Below are 21,091 nucleotides of genomic sequence, written 5' to 3' on the forward strand. Positions count from 1 at the left end.
GATTTTCCATCTTTATGAAACATGGTAGAAACCAAGAACTCATAAAGACACATAGGTCAGATTGATTTAAAAATACATACACATCACGTAGCCTAGTAATTCTGTACAAAATATGAAATAAATAGTTAAATCTCTGTGTTGTTAGTGCAATTGTTTTCTACCTTTTAAAGATTATTTTAACTGCATTGTGTCATAAAAAGGATCTTATCTAATGCTCTTTTAAGTGGGTCCTTCCACAACTCATTAAATGTTTCTTACCGTACGTGGTACTCACATTTAAGTTGTAAGCATTGTTGAAAGACCATGGTTTTATAGGATTCTCCTTTAAATGAGGTATTGACCCTTTTCAGAGCTTGGAGTGGTTTATCTCTGAAAATTCAATAACTATGAGCCTTGACTTTCATTGTGAACTCTATTAAATGTGAATCTTTCTACTTTAGCCTGTTCCTATGATTTTTACTTATCTGTTGCTAATTTATGTGTCCAAAGTCTTCTATATGAAACATTAAGTATCAGGGGGTAGCCGTGTTAGTCTGTATCTACAAAAACAACAAGGAGTCTGGTGGCACCTTAAAGACTAACAGATTTATTTGGGCATAAGCTTTCGTGGGAGAAGTTTTTACCCACGAAAGCTTATGCCCAAATAAATCTGTTAGTCTTTAAGGTGCCACCAGACTCCTTGTTGTTTTTATATGAAACATCGTTTATATAGGATTTAGGAACTTAAAGTTCAACTAATAATCTAATTCCTAAAGAAATAACTTCCTTTTTACTTATACCTTTCCGTGGTCAGATGGTATGTAGTCTACCTGATGTTAATTAAAATGAAATCAAATATCCCAGTATATGCACTAGCATAAAGGCAGTTGGATGTAGTGTGTATATATATATTCTAATTCATAGGGTCTACTTTGTAGTTTACTCATTACTAAAGAAGCAGCACCTACTGACTCATAATAGTTATATAGTAGTACATCTAATTTTGATGATTGTCAATATTTTTCATAAAATGAATCATTTTAACAGGGAAACTGTCTCATGGACAATCTTTCCCTCCCATTTGCAATTAGAAATTAGATTTAAATATTGACTTGAGAAAGTCTTTCTACACATGATTGTAGATATTGTTTGTGTATGTATTTCTGATCTTCTCTTCTTCTTGATACATTCCTTGATCTTTCTGTTTTAAAACAACCATTAACTCTGAAGATGTACTTTATATTTTCTTGATGATTTTAGAAATTGCACTTTCCTCAGAGGATTTCTTGTATTATCACTGCAGCTGAGTTATGAACTTGACACAAAGTAAAATGTGTGTTAACATCACTGCAGGGTTACTATTTGTAATAATGGCTGGTGGACCCACAGGAAGCTGAGTTAGATGTCTCACTGCTGATTAGAATGACCTTGGAGTTTACTCTTAGACTCCAGATACAGATGTAGTTTCGTTTAGTGGGGAGAGCATTTTCTCTCCTCATACTTTGCACCTACCCGAGAAGAATCATTTTATACCATCTGACTGCTCAGTGCCCTATCCTGAAGTCCTTCACTCACAACTCCCATCAACTTCACTAAGGCCATGTCTACACTACAAAGTTAAGTTGACTTTATGTAAGTCACCATTGAGCCTCCAATTTAAACAAGTCGATCTTGTGTGTCCACACTACGCTAATTGTGTCATCAGAGTGCATCCTCACTAGCAGGGCTTGCATCGACGCACGGAGAACTGCACTGTGGGTAGCTATTCCACAGTGCATGTAGCCAAATAGAATTTTGGGTTGGGCTTGCAGTGCCTTATGGGACCAAAACATTGGTGTGGGTGGTTATGGGAATATGGCATTAGCCTCCCATGATGCACTTACCTCCCTCCCTGAAACCAACGGCAAACAAACCAAGCCTTTTTCATGCCTTTTTTCATAAGCCTGGGTTACCTGTGTGGACCCCATAGCACGATAAGCCTGGGCCCCGCTCAGCTGTACGCTGTTGTGAGCATTACAAACAGCTCGCCCCTTATCTTGCAATATTTACACAGCCGATACAGGAGCCGCCGTGCGGAACAATGTGATGCCATGCACGCAGCCCTGCTGGAAAACATAGAGTGGAGCAATTCACAGTTGCTGACAACAGTCACATATTACCTTGACATGGTTGAGCGCTGTTTCTGGGCCCAGGAAACAAGCACTGATTGGTGGGACTGCATTGTTATGCAGCTATGGGATGACAAGCCTGGCTGCAGAACTTTCGAATGAGTAAGGCCACTTTCCAGGAACTGTGTGAAGAGCTTTCCCCAGCTCTGAAATGCAGCAATACTGAAATGAGAGCTGCTCTGACAGTGGAGAAGTGAGTGGCAATAGCGCTGTGGAATCTTGCAATGCCAGACTGCTACCGGTCAGTGGGGCATCAATTTGGAGTGGGTAAATCTACCATGGAATCTGTTGTGATCCAAGTTTTCAGGGCAATTAACAGACTTCTGCTAAGAAGGATAGTGACTTTGGGAAACGTGCAGGACATTGTGGATGTTTTGCTGTGATGGGGTTCTCTAACTGTGGTGGGGTGATAAATGGAATGTATATCCCTATCTTGGCAACAGACCACTTTACCAAAGAGTACATAAACCAAAAGGGATACATCTCAATGGTGTTGCAAGCGCTAGCGGATCACAGGGGCCGTTTCACTGACATCAACGTGGGATGGTTGGGAAAGGTGCATGATGCACGCATCTTTAGGAACACAGATCTGTTCAGAAATCTGCAAGCAGGAACTGTCTTTCCAGACTGCAAAATAACCATTGGTGATGTTGAAATACCAGTCGTGATCCTGGGAGACCCAGCCTACCCCTTGCTCCCATGGTTCATGAAGCTGTACATCGGCAGCCTGGACAGCAGTAAGAACCGGTTCAACCATTGACTGAGCAAGTGCAGAATGGTGGTGGAATGTGCCTTTAGATGTTTAAAAGGTTGCTGGCACTGTTTGCTTACTAGATTAGACCTCAGTGAAAGCATTATCCCCATTGTTATTGCTGCCTGCTGTGTGCACCATAATACCTGTGAAACAAAGGGAGAAAAGTTTCCGCTGGGGTGGGGGGTTGAGGCAGATTGCCTGGTAGCTAATTTTGAGCAGCCAGTCACTAGGGCAATAAGAAGAGCACATCGAGGGGCTCTGCGTTTCCATGAGGCTTTGAAAACCAGTTTCAGCAATGAGCCAGAGTAATATGACACTTATCTGTGTTGTTCCTTACCAAACTGTCCCTCTGTTTCATTTTCTCCCCTGTAAACTCCACCCCACCAAGTATCGTGTATGGAATGAATAAAGATCCTTTTCTCCTCAATCCATGAAATTTTATTATGCACACAAACACACAGAGACAGCAAAGAATAGTAAGAATAGTGAAGCAATAAACTAGACTTTCTGCTCCTTGTGTATTATACATGTAGAGGAGGTTTGAAGGTTTGTTTGATAGTACTTGGTCTGAAAATTGTTTTCAACTGTCACTCATACCCACAGGAGAGGTCTTTTCTAAAGTAGCATTTGAGAAAAATAAAAGAAATTGACCTAAGGTAAAAAAAAAATGCAAAGAATGAACTACAAAGACGCCATCCTTAAGTCACCCTATTGTACCCAAGTATTCCAGCTGCTAAAAGAATTATTCTGTGATATATTCTATTTGGAAGCTTTAGAACAATGAGTTAGTTCATAAGTATCATGAAAGCTGCTATACCAATATACAATGGAGAAAATTAAGAATATAGGTTAAATTTCAGCTTTGCATTTTATGGCTTTCATCAGTTGAAACTGAATCCTTAGCAGTGTGTAATGTTTTGGGTCTTATCAGAATTCATAATATTTTATTGTATGTTATGCCTGTGTTTTACTTAGCAGCATTTTAAATACAACGTTTTTGCCCCTTAAAATTCGCAGTACTTCTTTACTGTTGTCTTTGGCCATGAAGGGCAGAAGCCACTGGAGCTCCGTTGTGAGGAAGAAAGTGATGGAGATGAATGGGTAGAAGCTATCCACCAAGCTAGGTATGAAACCGGCCTCTTAATTTATTCTAAACTCCACTTTTTATTCTTAAGAAGATGGTAGAGTTTTTTAATCTAAATACACTCTCTCTAAAAAGAAAGTAATTTATTTTAGGCAAATGTATACTTGCATTCCCCAGGTGAGTTTCACTGGATAGAGTGTTACAGATAAAAATTGTTAAAGGCACATGTGTTTTGCATCACAAACAGTCAGTGCTCTAGACAAAATTAGTTTCAAAGAACATGTTTTCTTAGGGCAAAATACTTAGGCATTAATTCATTTTAAATGTAAGAGCTGCTTGGTCAGTTACTTGCAAATCAGAAATAAGTGTTCTGTAGCCATAAAAATGAGATAGTGAGTGACTCACAAAATGCCTTCAGATACGAGGGTACAAAAATGAGGAGACTAAAGTATATTTATTTAATAAATACATTTCAATAAATAAAATGCCAGTCACAAAATTTAAATCCAAAACACTTTCCAGCATGAAAAAAATGAAAGGCTTGTAGACCGTCACTTGACTGCATTATGACTTTCTACCATCCAGTACCCCTTTCCTCAGAAAGGGCCTGGGTGAGGAAGGTGAGATTACAGCATAATGTGAAAGTCAGACAACTCAGGTTTTGGGAATTGAGCTGTAGAAATGAAGGCCCTTTGCTGAAATGCCTTTCCTCCAGGTCCGTCCCTCATTTCAGCAATCACAGTTAATCTGAACAGCTATGGTAATGCACCGAGAGGGCAGCAGTCTCTGAGTTGCTCAGGATCCAAACCATGTAAATACATAAATGGAAATGGTTTTGCTCTTGCACTAAAAAATGAGCAGTTTTAATTTACAATTATTTGATGATGATGTAGAGGGTCCTGGCTCCACTCGAGCCAGGCTTTTTGATGTGTGATATGGGTAAGAGGGGTTATGATCCCAGCCCCTCTTTTCCCTTACCTCCCACTTGTGGAGGGTATGTGGTTCAGGGGTCCTCTTGAACCCTGAGGAGTAACCTAAAGAAATTGAATCAGGGCCTGAGAAGCAGGAACCCAAAGATTGCAAGAGGAACCATTCTTGCAGGGAAGGAGATGGTGCACCAGAGCCACTGCACACTATGTAGGGTAGCACCAAAGAGAAAAGGGAGAGTTGTTCTTAGAAGTGGTGCTTGTTCTGTAGCAACTCAGCACAGTGCTCTGAGTCAGGGGAGCTGATCTGGGTAGAAATGAGGGAACTCCTACACATGAGAGGGAACAGACAATCTAGGCCTGCGTGGGGTTAAAAAAGGCAGGTTTCCCCCACTGGTCTACAATAGAAGGGTCAAAAAACCAATATATTGGGTAGGGATTAGGCTGAGACCGCCAAACTCATTTTCTCTTGTTTTTTAAATCAGGATTTGAACTTTGGCCTCCAATTGTGGCCTAAAACACAGGTTTTCACTATCAATAGGTTTTACATGGACCCCATAAAGACAATGTTGCCCCCATCCCTATCTTGATCTAGCCTGTCCTTCCATCTAAATCACATTTATCAGGTGTCTTATCAAATCTCTTTATTTGCTGGAGAACTTTTCAGGGATTCAGTAATTTTATTCAGTTCTGTCATTCTATATCATATTATAAAAGTATAAAATTGCTGCTCTTAAAATGTAAAGCTGCTTTTCTCTCAGAGTTGGTAAGACAACTCCCACCTGTTCATGCTCTCTGTATGTGTGTATATATATCTCCTCAATATATGTTCCATTCTATATGCATCCGAAGAAGTGGGCTGTAGTCCACGAAAGCTTATGCTCTAATAAATTTGTTAGTCTCTAAGGTGCCACAAGTACTCCTGTTCTTTTTCCAGGAAAGTTACACATTCACTTTTCTTGTATAGGTTTCCAAGCCAGAAGAGTAAAACTAAGTGAGATGGGTGCAGCTTGTTGTATAAATTCTTTGCCTCCCTGTAACTTCACAGTTCAATACTTTGATATCAGCTTCTTTTTAATGAGGATTTTTTTGATATATGAGTTGTTAATTAATGACACACAAGCACAGAATTGTAACTGACTCCCGCCCTCCACCCCCAGGGTGTCACTGTGAGCCCTTTGGTACACCAGTCCTAAGTGCCTGGTAGTGTGCTGGGTATACCATACTCTCAGAGGCAAGCCCTGTAGGTGCTCCAAACTTTAGGCCTCTCAAACTCTAGACCTTGGTGGGTTCCCCATAACACTGAATATGATGAGTAACAAAAGATCCATTACTACGGTTGCCTGGAATAAACATTACACTTTTCCTAGGTATGATGGCTCCAAGTCACATAAAAAGTTGATAAACACAAGTCCCAGTTCAGCCCCAAGGATTGTTCAGTCCCAGAGCATGAAGGTGGGGCTCCTCTAGTTTAGTGCAGGGATACTCGCTTGAGGCCACCCCTTTCCAGAGACAATCACGCACTGGCCTGCAAATCCCTTGGCCACAGTCCTGTCCTTTTATGTGGCACCTGTAGTCTCATTCAGGCCCATTGCCCCACAGTTTGCAGGCCACTCTTGAATGTCCACTAGAGGCAGCTACCACTGGCCCCTTTGCCAACTACTAGTTGCTTCCCAATCCAGTTCTCAACCCTTCAGTCCCAGCTCCTAAACTGCCTGGCCTCCTGCTCCTGCTTCAACATGTTGACATCACTTTATTTTTAATGAGGATTTTTGGATATATAGGTTGATAATTAATGGCACATCAGCACAGTGTAAGTATCCGATAACTTGCTCCCTTCAGCCTCCTGTTCCTGCTTGCCTCCAGCTCCCTCCTGAGCCAGGTCTTCTCTGACCTCTGATTTTACTTCTCTTCCCTGTGCTGGAAGTATTATGGAGCAATCTGTTGGCTGGGAGTAACGTAGTGCTTAGTAACCAGCCAGCATAGCTGTGGAAATCACTTTGAAGAGCTAGCAACTTTATTACACATTGGGGATGGGAAGGAAACAGATAGAAATATCAAAAGACAAATCAAATGTGAGATCATCTAAAAAAATCCTTATGATTTTTGGAGGGTGCCTTTTGGGGTGGGCAATACCACAGCAGTTTGGAACCAAACCCAGCAGGTTCTTTTTGCTAGGGATTCAGATATATTAGATTTACTTGGAGTTTCATGTTTGCACATGGAAGTTCAAAATAAATAATGAACCTCCCCCACTCCACTCATTTTTAGTTTCTCCCTCTCTTAACAGAACCTAGGACTCAGCTTTAATTTAGAAGGCCTTCTTGGAAGCCTGTTATTACTCCACTGTGAGTATGTTTTAGGAGAAACCAGATGGCGAGTCCCCATATCTTTAATTTTGATGGTGAAGGAAATGTTGCCTGGTTTGGGAATTGGTGCCATCATTTCTTACAACCCTAGCCAGTAAATAGGAGAAGCATCATAAGTACACTTCAAAGGAGCAAACAATTTTCAGTCCTTTTTTCACAGGCTATATAGCGAAGTCCTTGTTCCTTAATGGAGCATGCCTTACAGGAGGGTAGTGGAAGTCTAAACTGACATATAGCTCACTGTGGGATGTACATAATTATTCATGCAAGATAAAGTTTTTCTAGGCATTCTTCTAAATGAGGGAGAGTTAGCAGATAAACAAAATTAAAAAAATCACATTTTATAATCCAACTCTATAATTTATATGGATTGTGACCATAGCAGCTGCAAACAGTGTTGCTTTGCTCTGCCATTTAACATAACTTTGAGCTGATGAGAAACTTATTTTTTTTTAATTCTTAATTGAACAAATTCAACAGTAAAACTTTATGAAAGGGAAAAAATAGAAAATAGGGGCTTTTTACTTATCCCCCTATATGTTTGAGTGCCCTAAAGCTATTCTTTCCACTGTTCACTTAAGAAGAAGACTGACTACTCTAGAGTCTGCAAAATAAATTCTTGAAAACTGAAAAATAGGTGCACTAATACAGATTATTTTTAATGGCTGTATCTCATTTCAACTATTGTTCATTCCACTAATAATATATAGGATGTTTCCTGATTGATTTCCCCAGGAATACAATATGATGATCCATATATTGTGATATTAATTATTGAAAGAAGCCCAGAGCTGTTTGGATGGGTGGTTATTGTTATACTATTATGATGATGATGATTACAATAATTAAATGATAAAAATAAACACTGTAAAGGGTAGTTTCAACATTTTAAATCCTTTTCATAATCCATTAAGAGAAAAAAATCTTATTTTATGATGGCTTTGGGAACGCCCTCCAATTAATTTAAATGTTAGCTTTTTTCCAGGTCAGCAATTTAATTTAATAGCCATATTCAGTGTTGGCACCCTCCAGTACATGACTCCATTAATTTTTATTGAATTGACAATTAATAAATATATAAAAAAGAGCAAAGTCAAAGAATATGCATATTTAAAATTTTTCTTTTTATATCAAGTCCCAAAATAAACTAAGAAAAAGTATTCATTATTAAATGATTGTTGCAAAATAAAAGAAGTTTAAACATTAGAAGACATTTAGTCAAAATAACTTGGTACTGCCCGTTCTATCTCACGCCCTTTGCAGACAAAAGAGTGGAAGGAATTCAGTGCTTAGCATTTTGAGTGAGAGTTTATAGACAGAAATAAATCACAATCAAGTAGAACAACACATACTAAAGATTTAGTGCTCACTTGTTCAAGATTTTGTGCAGTCTGGCTATGAGTCGGCAAAATATTTAAGCAAGTGCTTTACTTTAAGCACCAATGCTCTCATTGACTTCAGTGGGACTATTCACATATTGAAAGCCAAGCACATATGTAGGGATTGTTTCTACAATATGGAACCTATGTTGGCATAGCCATGTAGAGACATCCTACACCAAGAGAAGGAGGTTTCTGTCGGTGCAGGAATACCATGTCCCTGGATGAAGTTAGCTACATCAAGGGAAGCACTCTTCCATTGGCATAGCTATATCTACACTGGGGTTTTTGTAAGCATAGCTATGTTGGTCAGAGGTTTGTTTTTTTCCACACTCTGACTGATGTAGCTATGCTGATTTAATTCTTAAGTGTAGACCAAACCTAAGTACTTTGCTGGATCAAGGCCAGAGTGCACAGCATCTTGCAGAATCAAGCTTTCTGCACATCTCTAGTACCTATTTAAGTGAGGTTGAATCACATGAAAAAAAAACAGTCACGTGAAGAGCTTGTGTAGGAAGACTGATTTGAAAACATGACACCATGAAAATTCATATTCTTTTTACCCAGAAGACGAGTATGGTACTGCCAGTAACTGTTCTGGTCATGACCAGGTCTGGCTTAGAGATACAGTCCCTTGACAGAAAATAATATGGAGCAGGAATAAACTACTAACAAAGGAGTTAAGAAAAAACAATCATGGCATAATTTCTGGATTCGTTTTTTAAAAGATTCTATTGATATCTCAAACTTGTTTAAGAACAAAATATTAAAAACCAAAACCAAATTATTTGATAACTACAATAAATATGGAAAAAAACAAACTCTTTCATGATTAAGGGCATGTTACCAGAGTGATAGGTACAGATGGATAAAAATAGTCCTGGAATTAATGCCAAATACTGATAAGCAGAAGATAAAAACAAAGAATTTAATGAAAAAAAATTAATAAAGTTCCTGGGCTTGTCCTGAATATAAGGAGCTCAGATAAATGACTCTGAGATTACCTCCCTCTCTGATGGGGCTAACAGAAACCTGCAGTAATGATGATACGTACACCTTGTGTAAAAATACAGAATGTTAAAATATAATTACACATTAGCGATTTGGCTGCTTTATGATTAAACTATGAATTATATATTAAGCAAAAGAAACACAATATTGTAAGGTTCTTTTACTCATATTATGTAAGAAGATATGGAAGTCAGCATTTGGCTTATTTACTAATTAATATTTTTCTCCCTAGTTACTCAGACATTCTGATTGAGAGAGAGGTCTTAATGCAGAAGTACATTCATCTAGTTCAAATTGTAGAGACAGAAAAGATTGCAGCCAATCAGCTTCGACATCAACTTGAAGATCAAGATACGGAAATTGAAAGACTAAAATCTGAGGTATTTGCATGCAATCACATTACTAAAGTGTCAATGATTTAGTATATTTTAATTACTTTGTTATCTCTATTGCATAATGTCCCCATTCTTGCAATCTTTGTGGACCTATAATAGGTCAGTAAAGAAAATACTCAATAGTCCCGTTAAAAACACTAGGTCAGAACTTTCCTTTTAAAGTTAATTACTTAGTGATTATTTAGCTTATTCAGTTACCTTATTGGCAGAGTATTTTAAAAGACCCATCACTTTGTAATTTGGATTCTGCTATTCATATTATTTACTGTGTCTTAACAGAATGCAGTTGAAAAGCATTTGTTTGGTCCTCAACACATTTTTCTCTGGCTTAATTTTTTTGTGATTCAGTGTTGTAATCTATACCAGTGTAGTCTGTTCATATAAAATAATGCTTGATTGGATAAGGGATTTTCATAGATTCTAAGGTCAGAAGAGACCACTGTGATCATCTAGTTTAACCTCTTGTATAACACAGGTCAGAGAATTTCCCAAAAATAATTCCTAGTGCATATCTTTTAGAAAAACATTCCATCTTCATTAAAAAATTGTTAGCGATGGAGAATCCATTGTGGCCAATGGTTAATTACTCTCACCATTAAAAATGTATACCTTATCTCCTGAGGTTGTAGAGTCTGGAAGAAGCACTGAGTCTCTGGAGGAGGAAACACCTCCTCATGCTATTTATGTTTCCTCTGGCTGGAGCAGGAGCATCACTGTTTGTTTCCAGAGAGAGCTGTATCCAGGCCTCCTCACCCAGAAGGGTGTTTGTAATGTTGTACAGGCGTAAGAAGCCCCCAGAAGATCCTTCAAAGAGAATGAAGTGCTACATAATAAATACTGTAACTGAACATTTCTAAAATCTTGAAGAAAAACATTAATGGTATTGTTATTTTGTCAGATTGTAGCTCTCAATAAAACTAAGGAACGAATGCGACCTTATCAAGGCAACCAGGAAGATGAGGATCCAGATATTAAAAAAATTAAAAAGGTAAACTGTCATGTACCCTGCTTGGAGGGAGAAAATGGAGATAAATGCACCTGTATGTGTTTTACTAAACAATTAGTTTTGCTTTCATTGATTGTTTCCTAGTTTGCTATACTCAAGTGTAAAGCTGTTCATTTCATCCTGTCTGTATCTAAACCAGTTAAGTTACAGCAGCTTTTAACATTTCCGTTGTATGAAAGCAGAATATTTAGTTACATATTACTTAATAGGGTAATCTTTGTTTGTACATGATCATTTTTGTCACAAACTAGTTACATAGATCTAATATTGTCATGACTTTAGAGTGGTTAGGAACATTTGGACTCAAGCAATAGGCTATTTCCTTGTTGGTGAAGAAATATGTGACTACTTTATCCACTATTTGTGCAGTTCTTACAGAACATGATTTTGAAGAGGGTCGTTTGGTAGCAAAAATACACTTCAGCTTATATCTCATTACTGCAAATAATACACCACTTTTGGAAATTCAGAAAACAGTTTGATATTAGTTTTCAGCTTGATCTTTTTGATTGTAATATCTTCAGGATGCTGTAGACCAACATTCAAAAGGGCCTCAATCCAGTCTTTATTTGGACCTTGTAAACTTAGCATATGCAACAAGTGCCTGAGGAGTTTTTAGTATCATTTCCTATGCATGCAGGTAACTGTGCTCTGGAAATGTGCCTTTGGGGGTTGCATATGCAAAATTTTACAGACACACACACAAATGTAAATTATAGTTTGAAATTTTGACTCATGTACTTACCATACCCATTAATGATACATCCTTTGTGTTATGACCATGTTCTTGGGTTTTCACTCAGCCTTTCTGGATGTGGTGGTCCAGGAGTCATTCGGGACTGACTGTGAGTTGGTGCCACTGTGTCTGGGTTTCCCTTGCTACATGAACGGGCCTTTATAATGAAAACTAGCCACAACCTTAAGTACAGAGAGACTACTGCTTTTCTACAGTAAGGTCATACAGTTGCTCAGTAAATACACATCTTGATAGTTGTATTAAATTGGGTTTATTTTTAAACTCATTTCTTGAAAGTAACATGTTCCCATATGAGGTTTTAGATTTCCCTTGGAAGAAAGTGTAACTGCATATTGGGGTCAGGACAGGAACAGACTCTAAAGTCTAAATATGTCCTTTAAGATGGCCAGAATTAGATCTTCTCTCACTAAATCAAATCCACTTTTATCTTGGCTTTCTGCTACCTTCAGTGGAGATTTTCACATCTTAGAGATGCTTTTTAAGAGTGACAAAAGCCTGCCTTTTTCTCTGGTAGTAGTGTAGTCAGGGTTGGTCTGTGGTAGTAGGCAATAGTTATTTATATAGCTCCATATAGATGTGTATGTGCTATACATACAAATAAGAAAACAAGGCAACTTTATTGGCATTACTTCAGTGTCACCAAGATCAAAAACTGCCCCAGGTTCCCTTCCATGAGAAGTTTACAGTGCAAAGTTAGGCAAATAACAAGATGAGAACTGACCAAAGAGATACTGAAACAACATAAAACCAGGGGAAAGAGAAAAATGCATTGATAGGAATAACATATACAAGGATATGGCACCTGAGCTTTTGTTAAAAGGTACCAGTATATATCTGTGATACTATTCCAATCTAATTTCTAATAGCAAATTTTACTGAACAACTATACTATTTGCTCTAATAAATGGATATCTTTAAAATGTACACGCATGGCAATTGTTGAGCAGTAAATCATTAGAGAATGCGAGGTCTTGGCAATTAACAAGGGAGTCTGCACAGCATGTTCATATATTTTGAAATGAAGATATATGTGATACAAACAGCTCTTGCCATGATGGAAAACTGGCTTAATTTCTTTGTTTGTTGTTAACTTTTTGAAAGTGCTTCTCATTACTCTCCTTGTTCTTCTGTATTTGATCAATTTTAGGTTCAGAGCTTTATGCGAGGCTGGCTGTGCAGAAGAAAATGGAAGACAATTGTCCAAGATTATATTTGTTCTCCACATGCAGAAAGCATGAGAAAGAGAAACCAGATAGTTTTTAACATGGTCGAGGCTGAATCTGAATATGTGCACCATCTTTACGTTCTTGTAAACTGTTTTCTCAGGCCCTTAAGAATGGCTGCAAGTTCAAAGAAACCACCTATTAGTCACGATGATGTTAGTAGCATTTTCCTCAACAGGTATTTGATTTTTGTCTACTTCATCCCATTGTGCTTCAATTTTACAGTAGTAAAGCTGGTGGATAACATTTTGTCCTGACTTTTATTCAACCTCACTGAAGTAAATAATGTTTCCTGGGGTGTAAGCAGGGGCGGCTCCAGGCACCAGCGCAGCAAGTATGTGCCTGGGGCGGCAAGCCATGGGGGGCGGCCAGCCGGTTGCTGTGAGGGTGGCCATCAGGCTGCCTTCAGCGGCATGCCTGTGGGAGGTCCGCCGGTCCCGTGGCTTTGGTGGTAATTCAGCGGCGGGGACGCTGAAGGCGTGGCACCGGCGGACCTCCCGCAGGCATGCCACCGAATCCGCGTGGCCAGCGGACTGTCCGCAGATGTGCCGCTGAAAGCCGCCTGACTGCCGTGCTTGGGGTGGCAATAACCATAGAGCCAATCCTGGGTGTAAGTCAGAGCATGATCTCTCCCCCTGTTTTAAATGATACCTTTTGACCTCTTTGCAGCCATGCATTCTACTTTTTCCTCTGCTGGAGGAGGAAAGTATAACTGTCTCTTCACAATGCACTGGGGAAGAAACTTCTCTCTCCTTTCCTTCTTTTTCTCAAGAAAGCAAGACAAAGCTTAGTGCATTCACGTGGTCCTGGTAGATCCTAGGGATGGGCATGCTGAATTTAGTTCTTATTTTCTTTTCTCCTGCCTAAAGACCTTCTTTCTCACTTGCCTGTCTCTCCAGATCAGCTTTCCCTACAAGGAAGAATGATTCGTTGCACCAGGCAGCTTGATACAATAGCACCTAGATACTATGGTGACAAACAAGTGCATGAAAAATGGGCAGATAGTCAAAATGAATGAGGAGTGGGGTTGGGTGTATGCCTCTCATTATAGATGCAATCTTGGTGTCTTGTAAGGCATTTATTAGAGTGCATGAGAATGGCTATGATCAGTGAGCAACTCCAAGTTTGAAACAGTTCAGGCAGTACTGCATAGTACTCCAACTATTGGTTAGTTAGTAACCCAGCTTTCTGACTTTGTTAATTCTGAGAACCAAGTGCTGTTCTGGGACCTTTGAAACATGCATAGGCCATACTACTTGATCTTTCATGCTGATTTCCTTGTTCTGAATGTTTCCTCCCTAATCTCTGCAAGTCAAACTGCTAAATTCAGAGGAGGAAGTCTTAATTATGAGCAGTTTTTTTAATGTGCCCTATAAGGTTTCCTTTCAAGACCAAAATGCATTATCACATAAATAGCTCTAGTGAGTTATATTGTCATTGACCTCATAAAATGGACAGTTTTAAAGCTCACACTGAAGAAAAAAGCAATACAGTATGCTGGCACCATGTAGAGTTGAAAAACTACAATAAAGCTCCATATGGCTTTCTATGTCTTACTGCTGTGTTTAAGTTAGCATAATGCATTGTCTAAAATATTCCTTCAGTTGGTACACCTGCTCAATAAAGTATGTGGAATTTGTTATTTAATAAACAATTTTAATAAAATAGCTAAACATTTGGAATACATATCTCTGTAATCTGCTATAGGTGTTTTTATAATGATGTAGAACTGTACCTAAAAAAAGTTGAATGTTTAGTTATTAGATACTAAAAATAGATGCAATATATTGATATAGAAATGTTGATTTCCATAATATTGTTATGGCACCTAGTGCAAAAGTACTAATCGGAAAGGATTTTTTTTTTAGTGAACTATTAGTTAGAAAATAAGGTTTGAATTTTTTATTCTTTCAATACTTCTTTTTCAGTGAAACTATAATGTTTCTTCATGAAATATTTCATCAAGGATTAAAAGCAAGAATAGCTAATTGGCCTACTTTAATTTTAGGTAAGTTACTATTACTTGTATTCAGACAATGAGATTTTCATGGCACTTTTCACCAGTTTTCACTTTTAAAAAAATTAACTGTCCCTTTTGTATACTATACATTTACAGAGCTAACTCTACACATATAATTGTATATGATTATTATGGATTGAGGAAAATTGTGGGTGTCAATTTGTTAGTATTTTTTGTGAGGAATAGCAGGGCCCTTCAGAGGTATGAGGGCTCCTTTTGAGGTCAGCCTTTGGGAGGACTCTCTTGGGTCAGCCTCTGCCCAAAGATTAGTCTCGGCATAGTCCCTGAACTTTCCATTATCATTCGGTGGCTACTATATGGTTAAAATGGTGATGCTTTGTCAGGAGAGGGGACCAAAGTTTGTATGACTTTATGAATATAATGGAAATAGAGCTAATCATAGTAATGCTGCTTCTGTAGAGCTGACAGAATTTTTTGTGTAAGAGATGGATAACCAGAAAAAAGAGTTGTCTTGATTTTTTTTTTCTAGCTGACTTATTTGATATTTTGCTGCCCATGCTGAACATTTATCAAGAATTTGTTCGGAATCACCAGTACAGTCTACAAGTACTGGCAAACTGTAAGCAAAACAGAGATTTTGACAAACTCTTGAAGCAATATGAAGCCAACCCAGCATGTGAGGGGCGAATGCTGGAAACATTCCTTACTTACCCTATGTTTCAGGTAGTCTCTACATTTTTGCGATTGTTCATTTGTAAAATTCATTTGCATCATTTATTGTTGCAAAAATTAAGATCTGTTGAAAATACTTGAATGAAAATTAATTTAGTCATTTGTTTATCACATTATTATTCTGATATTGTTTGCATGTGGAGTGATAGTTTCAAAACTACACTGGTTCCATTACATTCAGGATCTTGCACTTGGAAAGAGGAATGTGGGAGGAGGAATTGTGCCAAAATAAAATAAATAAAAATGGAGAAGCAGATCCTCTACCGTGATCTGCCCCAACAGCATGAAGAGGTCAGTAGGGAGCCACACACCAGCTGGTGCAAGTTAGAGCAGCCCCAAGGCTGCTGTAATTCGAGCTACTGCTGGGACCAGGCAGATAATCAAGGAGGAGCAGTTATTAACTCCCTGACAGGAACACCTGCTCTTCAGTGATCAACTTCTGCTAAGTGTGGTGAAGAATCTATCCCAAACGACTTTAAAAAGTGTATTGTACTTCTGCTAACATGTCTTGATCTGACTGGATGAATTATTTTCATCTGTCTGCAAGGTTCTATAAACCACCAGTCTGGCTGTTTTACAGCAATTACATTTGACATAGTTTATATAGTTTTTCAAAAGAAAGTGTTGCTGATATAAAAATACTGACATTTGTGTAATCATGCTAGTTAATAGCCACATCTGCCCAAAGGATTTACTTCTGTTAGCACCTGTAGCATTCTCATTTGCCTTTGGTGAGCTCTTGTTTTTAAATGTTGTAAATTTATTCTGTTGAATTGACTAAAACAGCTGGTGATCCATAAAGGGGATGTTATTTTAATTATTGATTGCTTTATTTGTATATAATATGCAGATTTGCAACCTCTTTGCTTATGAATTTTAGATGTATGAAATGTGAAAGGAAGGCATGCCCCATTGCCTAAGGCCTAAATTTCCAAAAGTGACTAGGGATTTTGGGAACCCCAGTTTCTGAAACACTTTAAATTAGTCTGATTTTCAGCTACTGCTCTCCAGCCACCCATCTCTGAAGGCAGCGCTGCCGCCAGCAGCAGTGCAGAAGTGAGGGTGGCATGGTATTGCCACTCTCCCTTCTGCCAGTGGCAGTGGGTCTAACCTAGCCCCAGGAGCGGTCCGTGCTGGGGAAAAGGAAGTCCAATCCCTCCACAGCCTGGTTGGGACTAGCAGCTGGAGCCCATCACACAATAGGAGCCCCCAGCCAGGGCACCCCCAGCCCCGTTCCTCCCCAGTGCTCGGGGGCTAAAGGGGCTTTGGGATGGCTGTGTGTGTGTGTGGAGGGGATGACCACAGGTCGTCCGTCCTTCCCCTCCCCCCCAACCAATCCCGGCATCTTAGGTGGTTGCTTACATGTAAGGCTGGCCCTGTCCCCCCCCCACAGAAGTGACAACTCCCCCATACCATGCCATCGTCACTTCTGTGCTGGTGCTGGTGGTGATGCGGCCTTCAGTGCTGGGTGCCTGGCCAGCAGCCACTGCTCTCCGGCTGCCCAGCTCAAGGCAGCACAGAAGTAAGGGTGGCAATACTGTGACACACACACCCCCCACAATAGCCGAATTTCCCAGGGGAGACCAGATTTCACAATCTGTGATGCGTTTTTCATGGCCATGAATTTGGTAGGGTCCTAAACATGATAAATAGAAACTGGTGACCTCAGAAACCTTAATTTGTTCAAACTGAAAAAATCATACCCAACATAAGAAATCTATACTAGAATATATATAAAGGCACTTGTATTATTGGAAATTAATAAAAAAAATAGACTGACCAATTCGTGATTTTTTTTTTGAGGATTTTTCCTACACTCAGCATTCCATCTTGAATTGGTAGAGAACTTTAAGATGCTAACTGAGCAGGGACATGGATATTGTCAGTGGGTTGACTAATCTGGTAGAATTTCAGAGATCAATTGGCATTATTGTTTATCGTAAAAAATGCTGATACTATATTTAATTTGTTTAAGATTCCTAGATATATTATAACTCTTCATGAACTTCTGGCTCACACACCCCATGAACATGTGGAAAGAAAGAGCCTTGAATTTGCTAAATCTAAACTAGAAGAACTTTCAAGGTAAGATTTTGTTCCATATATATACTAAGCTTGAAAGGAAAGCTCTGAAATAAAGAAACAAATAATTATTTTCTTCTTCTTAATTTTTTTAAATTAAAAATTTGGCTTTTTTTTGCCAAGGCAAAGCTAAGATTTTTGCTGCATTTTTTTCCCATGACAGTTGCCCAGCCTTAGGTATGAGTGAGGCATTTGTCTTTAACTACAAAAAAAAAAGTATGTTTTTTCCATATTTAATAAAAATAACAATTTCATAATTAACAATAACAGAAGTGATCAGGGTCTTGCAAATTTCTCCGTTCTAAATTTGAGTAATTTTTATAAATATTAATGAAAATATCAATTTTGCCATGTGCTGTGATGTGATGGCAGCTAAAAGGGTCCATGTATCCCAAATATTTTAGATACACTGCTTGTATATATTTTCAGAATTACTGCTCCCTTGAGATCTTTGCAAAGTGAATCTCTTCCACTGCAGCCTAAGACTTTCATAACTGCCTCTCTGCATAAATCTGGGGGTACATTTTGCCATTTTCTCTAGGGAACACAGCTTTCTGCTATATACATGGCTAAAGTGCACAAAGTCTAAATTATGAATTTTCCTGAATTTCCCCATGTGACAATGCCACTATTTTCCAGTCAAAGCAGTTTTTTAGCTGTAAGAAGAGTTTGTTTCACATGTGGAAACTGTCAGCTCCTATTCACTGGACATCAGTGTGGGCCAATGGGTTTTCTTTTGCTGTTCCCATTTACTAGGTAGAGAGACCACCCCACTGGCTTCCATGATTTTTTTCTCTCTACCCAGTTGAACTCCATCTACAGCCTGGCTCCTGAGTTTTCTTCAACTTATATTCTGCCTCAGACTCAGGCATATGCCTTCGGCTCCTCATGGAGCACTCAAATAGCCCTGTCTTAAGGCCATTTGAACAGAAGCAGAGTTCCCCTCACATTTCAGGGTAGGCAGAAGAATCTCTTATGGCTAGGTCTGTGGTGGCAGCAGCAGACTCTGCTTCATCCCATGCCTCAGGTGAAGAGTTCACTCCCACCAGCTACTCACTAGACAGCCAACATTAGGAGCTCAGGCTGTTGCTCCTCCTCTACTATCAGGGCAGGCAGTGACTATCACAAGAACAAAACACTTGAGACAGATTTAGTCACATCACTTAATACACTGCTGGAAGGTTCTCAGATACAACAGTGATGAGAATGGTATAAGAACCTATATAGAATATAATAGAAGAACTCCCAAGCAGCTGTCTACCAACCCTATTGTCCTTAGTGCTTCCATCTTCTAGATTAGTAAAAGCTCCAATGGGGAGGACATTTTATGCGGATTGGTGTTTGTGAGCTTTGCAGAGGTTTAGAAGTGTTTGGATGTGTTTACAAAAGGTTTGGATGCTCAGAGGGTGGTGATTTGCCAGACTGGAGTAGGGAGGGCATTCTGGCTCTGATTCAGGAAAGCATCACTGTTCAGCACAGCACTTAAGCATGTGCTGAAGTGCAATCCTGAATTGGAGCCTCTATGCATAGGGAAAAGGTATAGGGAGCAGGGTGGGAGAAGAAAACAAATAAGGCATTGCGTCTGGCATCGTTGAAGTAAATAAAGGGTGCAAAATGGTCCACGAGAGAAGATCCGAGATACAAATTGGAGCGGAGTTGTGGAAGACCTTGAAGTCACGGACAAGGTGACCTAAATTGAATAGGTAGAGAAGGCCAATGGAGTGCCTACAGTAGGAGGGTGGCCTGATCTGATGGGCAAGAAAGATGGTCTTAGCAGCTGCAGAAAGCTCAAGTAGGTAGCATTAATGAGATTTGGCCAAGATGCGGTCATTCAAGACTTTGGCGAGAGCAGTTTCAGAAGTGTTGAAAGTAGAGTACCTGGACTGAAATGAATCTATGAATGAAGAGAAGAGGTTGGAGCAAGGGTTGTAAAACTTATTTTTCTTGTTAGCAGCTACTTTTATTACTACTTTATGTTGACCAGCAGCTTGGTCAAATACCAAAGTGTGACAGTTCTTGAGGTGAATTTTTGGGGAAGCTAGCTATTTTTACATTTACTTTGATAGCAATATATATTAATATTGCAAAATAGATTTCAGGGAATTAAAAATCCTCTTTGTACTGTGCCTGACAGGGTGATGCATGATGAAGTGAGTGACACAGAAAATATCCGGAAAAATTTAGCCATAGAAAGAATGATAGTAGAAGGTTGTGATATATTACTAGATACCAGCCAAACTTTTATACGTCAAGGTAAGGCTTTTTCTTAATATATGTGTGTGTGTGTATATATATATATAATAATATATATAATAATGAAAAATGTATATTAGAACAGCAGAATTAATGTAATGTTGGCATCATTGGGAAGATGACACTGCTGGTGCCCAACATCACAAGGCTGATGTTGTCCACATACAATAAGTGACAGGTTGCCCCATGACAAATAGTTTTGGGCTACAGTTGAGCCCCACTTCTGTGCTGTTTTTTTCAGGGGCCATGAAAAACAGCAACACAATAATAGTAAAGCACCCATGGGAAAGTAGCGTACATACAGACTGGACTATCATCTTCAATGGACCAGAAATTATCTACAGCTCCACGGAGAACAGGTCTGTCTGGCCAATTGATGTTGCAATCTCAGATGATGCCAACATTCAGACAAAAACACAAGAGAAGCTAGAAGTACTTGAAGCTTTGTCAAATGGTGGAGAGATTGTGAGGAATGAAAACAGCTGTCTACTGTTCCCATTTTTCATTTGTGCTTCGGGAACAGCTCAAAATGCTATAATTTAATTTCTTTATAACCTTTGCTGCTAGATGGATAATTCATTGACAAATGGCCAAGAACAGATATTAGAGCATAACAGCATTATATATGTATTTGAGTTTGTGAGGACAAGCATTTTGTTTCACAGAATACCATTTTGGGCTACAGTAAAAGCTCAGTGTACATGGCAGAAATGTTTCTGCAAAAAGAAACTGTGAAGAATCAGCATACTGCATAAGAGTGCAGATTCACTTGTACATAGCAATTTGCATCATGAGAGAGAGACACTGCATCCTTTGTATTATTATTTTTGGAAAGAGTTTCCTTTGAGGTTCATATATAGTAATGATGGACCTAAAATTCCACATAATCTTGATGAAAATAAATCTTTAATATGGCATATTTTATGGAAAATGTTGGCATCAGGTTGGAATTATCAGCATAGTGGATCTTATATTAATGATAAGCCAATGAT

General features: G+C 38.9%; 1 protein-coding gene across 6 annotated transcripts in view; it reads left to right on the forward strand.

Moving 5' to 3' along the window:
* The window catches only part of RASGRF2 (Ras protein specific guanine nucleotide releasing factor 2), a 197,148-nt gene that overhangs the window by 48,714 nt on the left and 127,343 nt on the right, over window positions 1-21,091 (forward strand). For all 6 annotated transcript variants that reach the window (XM_042855878.2, XM_042855879.2, XM_005288183.4 and 3 more), the window contains exons 2-9: window positions 3,919-4,025; window positions 9,903-10,050; window positions 10,964-11,053; window positions 12,976-13,229; window positions 14,980-15,059; window positions 15,562-15,755; window positions 17,740-17,849; window positions 19,981-20,099. In XM_042855878.2, the coding sequence (XP_042711812.2) occupies window positions 3,919-4,025; window positions 9,903-10,050; window positions 10,964-11,053; window positions 12,976-13,229; window positions 14,980-15,059; window positions 15,562-15,755; window positions 17,740-17,849; window positions 19,981-20,099 (1,102 nt within the window). The remainder of the gene's footprint in view (window positions 1-3,918; window positions 4,026-9,902; window positions 10,051-10,963; window positions 11,054-12,975; window positions 13,230-14,979; window positions 15,060-15,561; window positions 15,756-17,739; window positions 17,850-19,980; window positions 20,100-21,091) is intronic.

Source organism: Chrysemys picta, chromosome 6 (assembly GCF_011386835.1).
Source record: "Chrysemys picta bellii isolate R12L10 chromosome 6, ASM1138683v2, whole genome shotgun sequence".
In the NCBI taxonomy this organism is placed as follows: domain Eukaryota; kingdom Metazoa; phylum Chordata; order Testudines; family Emydidae; genus Chrysemys; species Chrysemys picta.